Source organism: Corvus brachyrhynchos, unplaced genomic scaffold (assembly GCF_000691975.1).
Source record: "Corvus brachyrhynchos isolate BGI_N302 unplaced genomic scaffold, ASM69197v1 scaffold346, whole genome shotgun sequence".
NCBI classification, from domain to species: domain Eukaryota; kingdom Metazoa; phylum Chordata; class Aves; order Passeriformes; family Corvidae; genus Corvus; species Corvus brachyrhynchos.
The window spans coordinates 3604973-3615356 of NW_008238644.1; the positions used below are offsets into that span (position 1 = coordinate 3604973).

The 10384-nt window shown below is 40.3% G+C and overlaps 1 protein-coding gene across 2 annotated transcripts in view; it reads left to right on the forward strand.

Annotated features, from left to right (window-relative positions):
* The window catches only part of TAF1 (TATA-box binding protein associated factor 1), a 28473-nt gene extending 18089 nt beyond the window's left edge, over positions 1 to 10384 (forward strand). For both annotated transcript variants that reach the window (XM_008636180.2, XM_017737583.1), the window contains exons 28-38: positions 94 to 271; positions 1552 to 1619; positions 2014 to 2136; positions 2488 to 2580; positions 2660 to 2744; positions 3248 to 3315; positions 3394 to 3510; positions 7689 to 7787; positions 8004 to 8154; positions 8881 to 9058; positions 10049 to 10384. In XM_008636180.2, the coding sequence (XP_008634402.1) occupies positions 94 to 271; positions 1552 to 1619; positions 2014 to 2136; positions 2488 to 2580; positions 2660 to 2744; positions 3248 to 3315; positions 3394 to 3510; positions 7689 to 7787; positions 8004 to 8154; positions 8881 to 9058; positions 10049 to 10265 (1377 nt within the window). In that variant the 3' untranslated portion in view covers positions 10266 to 10384. The remainder of the gene's footprint in view (positions 1 to 93; positions 272 to 1551; positions 1620 to 2013; positions 2137 to 2487; positions 2581 to 2659; positions 2745 to 3247; positions 3316 to 3393; positions 3511 to 7688; positions 7788 to 8003; positions 8155 to 8880; positions 9059 to 10048) is intronic.

Genomic DNA, 10384 nt, shown 5'->3' on the forward strand with positions numbered 1-10384 from the left:
TTTTATACATTAGTGCCTATTTAACTGGAGGTTAAACTGAGATTAGCTGTGCCAGTACTGTGCTGATAATCATTTGTTTCTTTTCCTCCTCAGACATACCCCTTCCACACGCCTGTAAATCCAAAAGTTGTCAAAGATTATTATAAGATCATTACCCGGCCCATGGATTTACAGACCCTGCGTGAAAACGTCCGTAAGCGGCAGTACCCATCCCGGGAGGAGTTCAGGGAACACCTGGAGCTCATTGTGAAGAACAGTGCCACATACAATGGTAAAAGTACAGGGAAATCCTGTTTCTGCTAATACATTGTGCATGGATGAGCTTTGGAAATTCTAGAGTCAACAAAAGCAACGTAAAAGCAGAATAAATTCACTGCCAGGTGGTAATAGTGAACATATATTTTTCCAGATATACCTGAAAGATTGTTTTAATGTTAAAGAACTAATTCATAAATAAGAAAGGAGTGAATTCCAGCATGTAGCAACAGCTAAATGATGACTGTGATGTGGTAGTTGAAGTTCAGTGATGGGTCTGTCAGTGACTGAAGACTTCTGCATATTTCAAGTCCTGCCTATCTCCTTCATAGCTAAGCAAAGTATTGTTTTCAATAGATTACATTATTATGCTTTCTTGAATGAATCTTTCAATGCAAATAGGAATAGTTCACACCTATTGAAGCCAGTGCCTTGGAGCATGCAGCTTGGGGTAGAGTTTGCTGTCATGATTTTGCATATTTTGATTCTTAGTCACAATGAATTTTTTTCCCCCTTTGGGAAGGTCAGGAAACTAGTTTTAAAAAAAATGAAAGAAAGCTAGTTGAAAATTAAAGCATAGATTCTGTAGTAGAGCAAGTATCTGCTGGGGGAAACTGCTGATTCATTGGGGGTCAGCTTTATTCTGACTGCTGATAGGAGAGTCTTTGTCCAAAATACATTAATTTGACAAAAAAACCTCCCAGCTGCACTGAGTCTCTCTAAGCTGTGCAGCATTGAGGATGACACTGACAGCACTGGGTTTGTGTCTTTGCTGCTTCCTTTATTATTTTGACAGTTAATAACTGATTTATCCTATAAATAGGACTTTTTTTTCATAGTTCTCTTGCAAATGCTTGTTTCCATGTCCGAGGAATCCTGAAATTATTTAATGCTGTGGGTTTTTGAATATTCCTTAAATGTCCATCTTGTCTTCCTTAGCAGTTCTGCTTCACTCACTGGACTTAGTGAAGGAAACAGAAATTTCACGACTTGTACTGTGAATATTTCGCAGAGGTGGAGGGCTTGGAGGCCAGTCTTCCAAAGGCACAGCTGCTTTCCAAAGGGTTTCCAAACTTTAACAGAATGTATGCCAGAAGTGGGAATGTTTGCTACAAACAACTTTTTCTCATATAAAATCCGTGCTGAACTTGAATAATTGTGTGTATTGAGAATATACTTGAGTGTGTACTCCCAGCTGTGCTAGAAATACAATCAGTGATGCTTTAGGAGCAAAGATAAATCATATTGTGACATGGGCCTTTTTAATCAGGCTGCACTTGCTCTGTGTGTTTGCAGGGCCAAAGCACTCACTGACACAGATATCCCAGTCCATGCTGGACCTGTGTGATGAAAAGCTGAAAGAGGCAAGTCTTGTGAATGAGTTGTGGTCAGAACGGAGGGGAGGAGGGATGGTTGGGGTGGTTGAAGACTTTGAGGATAGAAGATGTGCGTAGGCTAAACACCCTGTTTTAGGGAGAGTAGTAGAAGATTAAGGGAACTCTTCCTCCCACCCCTGAAGGCATTTGAATTTTTACCATTTGAAACAGTTCCCGTGGGAGTTTTTCTGAAAAAAGCAGATGCTTGTTTCTTACTCTAGTTACTTTATCTTGTCTAGAGGCTTGTATCTTGGCTATTACCCTCTGTTATTTACAAGTGTTTCCATAAAAAGGTGCATGGGAGTCTCTCTGGGACAGAGTATCATGGTAGTACAGTTATTAGTCTAGGGTCAGCCGCTGATGTTCCCTACTTGTATTGCAGAAGGAAGATAAACTGGCTCGATTAGAAAAAGCAATTAATCCTCTCCTGGATGATGATGATCAAGTGGCCTTTTCCTTCATTTTGGATAACATTGTGACTCAAAAGATGATGGCAGTTCCAGATGTACGTAGCTTGAGTGACTGTGTGTGTGATGTGCAAAATGTGCTGATCTTGTTGTGGAGAAAACAGTGATATTAAATAGAAAAGCCTTCTGTAAAATTATTAGTTTGTATTATATGTTCCTACTGTCAAACAGATATCAACAGGCCTAGTTAAAAACCCAACTGGTAGATCTTTTCTCTGTGTCCCTCCTGAACCTAAATGATTGGAGTCAAGAGGTCTTGTTGTAAATACCTTAAATACATTTGGAGTGTTAATCAGTTCTGGAGACTTGTTTTATGACATTTGTAGCTCAAACTGTAGAAAATTCTACACAGAAGCTTTCTGAACCTGTCTGTTTTCTTTTATTTCCAGTCTTGGCCATTTCACCATCCAGTTAATAAAAAGTTTGTGCCTGACTATTACAAGGTGATTGCAAATCCAATGGATCTGGAGACCATCCGCAAGGTGTGTTGCTTGAACTGAGCAGCTTCTTGAGAGGTGGTGTTTAGACTTGCTCACTTACTGGGTGACAATTCTCTTCCAGAATATCTCCAAACACAAATACCAGAACAGGGAGACTTTCCTGGATGATGTTAACCTCATCCTTGCCAACAGCATTAAATACAATGGTAGGTGGTGGAAATAAGGCTTCAGCTACCTTTGGTACTTAAATTAATTCATCTGGGCACCTGTACAGCCAAAGGGTGTTGAAGCCCAAGGCTGTGAATCATGAACTTGATGATTGCTTTCCTTTCCTGAGAAAAGAGATGCTTAAACAGTGATGATTTCACTGTCACACAAAGCTTTATTACCATCTGGTGCAGGATGGGGCAGTTACATTTGGGGAGGATGTTCTTCTTGCTCAGTACACATCTCTGATCCAGTGATTTGTTTCTGGGAATTTCCTTGAGACAGACAGGGTCCAACCTTCCTGTGTCCTAAATCATACTTTTAGTGCTGGAATAAACTGGTTGTGCTATTTTAGCTGAATGTGAGCCCTGCTTTGTATTTCTCCTTACATCAGAAGGTGTGGGGATTTAGGGGCCTGTGTAACCAAAACGTGTCTTGCTGTCTCAGCAGCTGGAATTGAACAAACATCAGAATATATAAAGAGGTTTGTTTCTTACTACAGGGTCAGACAGCCAGTACACAAAAACAGCCCAGGAGATTGTAAACATCTGTTACCAGACTTTAGCTGAGGTATGTGGACAACTTTACTGGAATATTTACAGTTTGAATCTTCTGTTCTGCAACCTTAGCAAGCTTTTTTGTTCTTAGTATGATGAGCACCTGACTCAACTCGAGAGGGACATCTCTACTGCTAAGGAAGCAGCACTGGAGGAGGCAGATCTGGAAAGTCTTGATCCTATGACCCCTGGTCCCTACACTCCACAGGCAAGTGACCAAGCAAAGTTTCCACTTTCTTTGTTTTAGTTTCAGTCTCCTGAGTGTTTGATCCCGAGGTTCTTCCTTGTTTAGTGTTCTCCATCTGTCTGCAGTTTGTCTTTTAGTGGAGTATCTTGTTGGATGGTGTGCTAACACTTATTTTTTAAGAATAAATATGAGAAGCAGTTCTGATGCTTCAGAGAGTGAGATACCTAAGACAAAGAGAGACATTTCCCAAGCTAATTGTAAAACTGGTCTGAAGATGAGCTGTGTACAGTCAGGTACAGCTGAGTGTTGGTTGGAAGTTTGAGGACTGTGCAAGTGTAACGTTTGGAAACCCTCAGAAGACCAGCAGTGGACAGGTAAGGAGAACATGAGGACAAAACATGGATGTAGTGCTGAGAGGAATCCAGGGAGCTGTTTGGTAGTGGTATTGTTGGAAAGGCTCATTGTTGTAATGAAGAAACTGCCTGATATGGTCAGCAAAGTCCAGTTGTGCCCTCATTGCTGGGATTCTTTACATCTCTTTGTTCCAGTTCTAGTGGAAAATAACATCTTTTAACCTTTATCATTATTTTATAGCAGACAATTGTGTGGGTCAGGTATTTTCTATGTGTTACAGAGCAAGTTGGCAGCACAATCATGCTGGGCTGATTTTTCAGCGTTTACAGTTTGGAAAAGATTTATAAGCTACTTAGACCTTTTTTTTTAATAATTCTTCTTACTTTGGGTTGTTTGGTTGTTTTTAAAAACATCAGTAAAAAACTTTCTCCAGGAATGACAAGTTAATTCATGAAAACTAAAATTATCTTTGGAATTTGCCTAAGAAAGCAGGGAATGTCATCCTACTGTCTGAGATGTAGCCTTTTGTTTATTTGGAAAAGTTCATAGGCCCTGGGAAAGATCTCTGTGTTGATAATTGAATAATCAAATGCAAATGGTATGGTATAGGAAGACAAACCAAAGCTTTCTTTGCAGTTGTTCATCCTAATTGTAGACCAATAATTTTTCAATTCTGTGCAAATGTGATGTAATTACATCTGGAAAGTTGCATTTAATTTTAGCAAAATCAGAGCAGAAAAGAAGGGCTTGAAGTTCAGCTACAATTTAAGATCTTATAAAGATTATTTTTAAGAGAAAAATGAGTTTAAAATTTGTTTAGGCAAGAAGTATACAAAGACTGTATGGCTGAGCCAGGATAGCCGGACACAGATGGGTTTGGGGCAATATTTAACACCCTCCCATGCAACTCTCCCAACAAAAAATCCCAAAATGTAGCATTTTAGGAAAGTGGAAAGTGTTTGCTAGAAATGATGATCAAATTCAACAGGGTGGGAATACTGAAATTGAGTATCATGGAAGAAGACCCTACCCATAGGAAGTACTGGGCTGCAAGAGAGTCTTTGGAGATGAGTTATTGAAACTACTTGTTGACATATTTCAAGAATTAAATGGAATCAGTGGTGATCCCAATACATCAGAGAGTGAGGGACAAAAATGCCATTCTCTTATCTGATGGTTTCCTTCCCAAGAGCGATATTACCTGGTCTGATTTTATTCCAAGTTGGTGATCAGAAGAGAGGAAAAGAGTCCTGAGCAGGGAGCTATCCTTGGTAAGAGGAGAGAGCTCTCTGAGCTTCTCCCTTGAACTTGTCACCTGAAGGCCACCCTTTCCCTCTGCTTCTTGGCTGGAGGTACAGTCCCACTTCCCACACTCCCAAACTTGTCACAGGTGGCAGGTCTGGTGGAGATTGCTTGGCTTTAGTTCCCTTTACTTTAAATGCAGTTGTGACAGCCAACATTTATCTCCCCATATGGGTCTTCAGTGGTTGGACTCCAGGATATAAAAAGCAAATACAGCTGAGAGTTGTCTGTGCTTTACACATCTGTTTAAATTCTTATGAAGCCTTTTTTCCCTAATTTAAGAATTACTGCTGCTGTTCTTAAGACTTTCAGTATTGTCATGATCTATGAACTGTGTATTATAAGGGAATTTTATCAAAATCTTAATATGAAGTTCCTCCTTAGCTCTTCAGAGGTAAATCTGCATGCAAACTGCAGGTTGGGTTTTGGAACACTTTGTCCAAATCCCCATTTTTTCTTGCTTGTGTCAGCTTTAGGGGTTGAGCCAGTGATTTACATAGGATTGATTGGAAGCTGAAGCTTTGCTATTTCATATGTGAGAGACTTCACCCAGTTCTGATTGGAGCATTTGGGGCTGCAACATCGTTCCCATTGTAGGAAGTAAATGAAAAGGGCCATGCTGAGTCAGACCAAAGGTTGATGTAATCAAGTCTCCTGTCTCTGGCAGGGAACAGAAGTAGGTGGATGCAAACATGCAATGATTATTTTTACAGCAAGCCCTCTCTTCTGGAAATTGGCTATTCAGGCACCTTAAACTGGTGTTGCACCTGGATCGTTGTATTCATGAGCTGCAGAGAGGTCTATTCTCTACAAATTTATTGAATCCTTTTGAAGTCCATTTATGATTTTGGCCTCTGTAGAATAGCACTGTATAGAGGTACTGACTTCTACTTTAGAATCTGCTATTTGGCAAACTTGAAACCTGAGGTTGTGAGCCATTGCATTTACCATGTTTGTTCTTTATGAATAATTAGCTCATTTTGATTAATCAGTGTGTAATAATATAAACACCGTGCCAAAAAGATGCATTTTGCATTTAGTCCTGAAATCCCAGTCTTGCCTCTCAAGATACTGTTCTAGTCTCAGTTCAGTGCCTGAGAATGTTCTGTCTCCTGTTTCCACCTATACTTTAGCCACCAGATTTGTTTGATACCAGCACTTCCCTCAGTGTGTCCCATGGTGCTTCATTCTATCAAGATGAAAGCAATTTGTCTGCTATGGACACTCCCATCACTACCACAGGGAAGCGAGGAACTCAGGTCAGAATCCTCCATTTTCTCATCTGGTTGGGGAGTTGTCTTGTATGAGCAAATTACTAAAAGGAGGCAATGACTTTGTGGGAAACAGGTGACAAAGATCAGGTTTTCCTAGCAGAGGAGGGAATATCTTCAAAAAGTGATGATATTTCTTTCATTCTGACTGCTCTGAGGGAAAAGGAAAAAAAATAAAGAGCACTGGGAATTGAAACACTGCAAAACAAAGAATAGAGAATTAAAAGCTGCAAAAGAATCTGCCTAAGGCCAGATATTTGTTTGCTTCACTACTTCTGCAAGTAGAAACCTGGTGACTCATGCTACAGAGGGTTAATATGCAATCCCTTGTTAATTCTGAGTAGGGAAATGGTGAAGGATATTCTACAGATTCAGAAGATCATAATTGGATTATTAGATTATTATGGTCGCATCCAGTGACAATTAGGAGCTTGGAAGAGATGGTTGCCACTGCAGATACCTTATAGTTGTAAAAGGAAAAAAAAAAAGCAGACAGGTTAAAGGTATTAAATCACTATAAATGTTACAGTAACTACAGAATATTTTTCCTTAGTCTTTATTCTGTGTTAAACAAAAAAAAAAAAAAGTTGAAGGAGAGAGAATAGCAGAAGGAGATGCAGTAATAGGATCATGAAAATAAATTACCAGGAGAATGAAGAATGTGAGGAGCCACAAGACTGAAGGTGGTACCAGAAAGACTGGTGAGAGCTATTCTGAACAATGCAAACAGAGATTGGTTATGAATAGTTCTGTCTAGTATGGTAGCCATCTGTAGCTTTGTGAATGCCTTCTAGATTTGGAAGTCTTCAAGATTTCTGTAGAAATTTATAGGTTTTGGGACAGAATCTGCATGTCCTCTTTATCTTGGACTCATGGGGACTGGGGGAAGAACAGGAAGAGAAGGACAAGAAAAGACTTGGTGGAAAATGCTGTATGGTTTTAAAATATATTATGAAAATAAGCACTTTTTAATGACCTAGTCCTGTTTTCCAGAAATAACTAGTTAACACAGAACTCTGGTGCTGTAGGGCTGGAGATTCCCAGCTCAAGAATGAGCACATCAGGTAGAAGTGTGTGGAGACTGCTGTCTGATCTTGCAATAAAGAGAAAAAGGATCCTTGCTTCTGCGAGTGATGCACATGTATTTTCCTTTCTGTCTTTCCCTTCCTGTACTCCCACACCCACCTCTGTGGCCCAGGTGTCCCCTACACCCCCTGAGTGATGTCCAGTAGTGCCTTCCTCAGTGCCATTGCTGTTTGTGTTCCTGTCCAGATGCGCCAGGGGCGAGGTCGGCTGGGTGAGGAAGACTCTGACGTAGATATTGAAGGCTTTGATGAGGATGATGATGGGAAGCCTAAAACTCCAGCCCCAGTGAGTATATTTACAGAAATCTCAGTCACTGTGTGTGCTGACTCTCAGGGTTGTCTGCTGTGTCTGCTGCCCTGAGACAGACTCTGAAATGCAGTTTGGAAATGTTAGCACTGTGAAATGAGGGAATGCTTCAGTGTGGACAGGGTGGGAAATCTGTGATAGAAGTTGCAGCATGCTGCTGGATGGATCTTCACCATCCCTGTTTGTATGACCCAGGAAGTCGAAGATGCAGATGGTGACCTTGCTGATGAAGAAGAAGGATCAGCCCAGCAGCCCCAGGCCAGTGTCCTCTATGAAGACCTGCTTATGTCTGATGGAGAGGATGATGATGATGGGAGTGATGAAGAGGGAGATAATCCTTTCTCGTGTAAGTGTCCTTTTCTGGTTGTTCATTAACCCAGCTGATCTCATGCTTCCATCACAAAAACATGCAGTAGAGAACAAAGGGGCAAGATGAGGAAACTAGGTGAACACAAATGGAACTGAAAACAAAAGTGGAATAGGAATGCTGTAAGTACAGACACAAAAGAAAGCAGAGTTAAGAGAAGATCTTGTTGACTGTATTTCATAAAGTGAAACTGCAAATGGTTCTGAAAACACTGTGAGTATGATTTAGTATGCAGAGCCAGGAATAGGCAGTCTAGTATAAGCACAGCATTTATTTTGATATGATAAAGGGTTATCAATGTTAAATGTAAAATGTTAATGTCAAAACAATGTTATCAAGAACTGGAAGAGGTGTACAGAGGTTATTCAGACTGTGTCTAGGTTTTACTACAATGCAGAAAAACTCATAGTGGTATTTAGTGACTCCTGAAAATTATTAGGGGGAGAAGAAGGGGAATTTTTCAGAGTAGACAAGACATAAGGCCTTCTTGAGTAATGGTGGTAATGAGATTGCTTTGGAATGACATCAGAATCGGGCACTCAGCGGGTGGTATCACCTCCCAGATACCTTTTCTGCTGCCTTGTGGAGACACAACTTTGTAAACCTTCCTTACAGTCAATACTGCAGCCTTTAAACACAGACAGTGGGTATGTAAGTGACAGAACAAACGTGTCAATTTGTGACCAAACATTGGTTCGTTCACAGCTATCCAGCTGAGTGAGAGTGGCAGTGACTCAGATGTGGAGCCCAATGCAGTGAGACCCAAACAACCTCATGTTCTTCAAGAGAACACACGGATGGGCATGGACAATGAAGAAAGCATGATGTCCTATGAAGGAGACGGTGGGGAGACATCTCATGTTATGGAGGACAGCAATATCAGGTAATTAGAGCTGAGAATCCTGTTAAAATCCCTTCTCTTAAAGATTTTTGAAGTGTTCATCATAAAAACCTGAAGAATATCTCACATTTTTCTTAAAGTTATCTTGTGACTGTTCTTACTGTTGCAACCATAATTACCATTTATTCTTACTGACAGAAATTTGGGGTTGCTGTTAAGATTTTCACTAATAAAAATATCAGTTAAATTAAAAAAAAAACCCACCCAGTTCTTCCTTTTAAGTTAGATTATTTCCTGTACATAGTGGGTTTTGATGGCAGGACAAATAAAGGTTTTTACAAGCTGTCTCAAACTACAAGATGTCTTTGAAGTTCAAAGATGATTTTGAAGATTAACTTTTTTTTCCCCTCTAAGAAAAAGCATATCCTGACTTGCAACTACTTAGTTGAAGTCCAAAAGTATAGGAATATGATATTCTGTATTTTGGAAGGCATTCCATCATTAGAAAATTAAAAGTACAACAATAACAACTTTATTTTTTTGCATTCGAGAGAACAGCAACCTACTCTCCCTTCTCTGGACATTCTGTAGAGTATAAGTATTTGATTCTCCGTTCTTCTACTTGTGGAATTCAGTTCTTTAGTGCCATTATTGATATTTGCCTAATAAATCACAGACATCAGAGCTGATAGATTGTGCTGGCAGGCAATGGTCAGTCCGAAGTGCTAGAGAAGATGAGAATGGGCTGAAAACAGTCCTGCACTTTCTGTCAGCAGAGAAGGTGACAGAAGGTGTTGGAGCAATCTGTTTTTCCTGCCCTGAGTGTATCAGAGTGGGGTAGAGATAATGGAATTGTTTCATTGAAGAACTGGGTGTTTTAAAAATTTTATTTTAAAAACCTGGCCAGTGACAGAATTGAAGTGCACAGTGGTTCCTAGTGCTCACAGGACTTCAAGGCAATCCTTACAGCAGCTAAATACAGAATTGTTGGTATCAGCAGCTCATTTGAAATTACTCTCTTTTTTCTTCTAGTTATGGCAGCTACGAAGAACCAGACCCAAAGTCCAACACAAGAGACACGAGTTTCAGCAGCATTGGAGGGTATGAGATCTCAGAAGAGGAGGAGGAGGAAGAACAGCAGCGCTCTGGGCCAAGTGTGTTAAGTCAGGTCCATCTGTCTGAGGATGAGGAGGACAGCGAGGACTTTCACTCCATTGCAGGAGACAGTGACCTGGACTCAGATGAATGAACTCCCTTCCCTGAGATGATGGTCATCCTGGGCCACTCTTGGCTCTTGAACTTCTCTTGTCCCAGTTTGGCATAAGGAACTGTGTAGTGTGGACTGTGTTAACAAGATTTTTTTTTTTT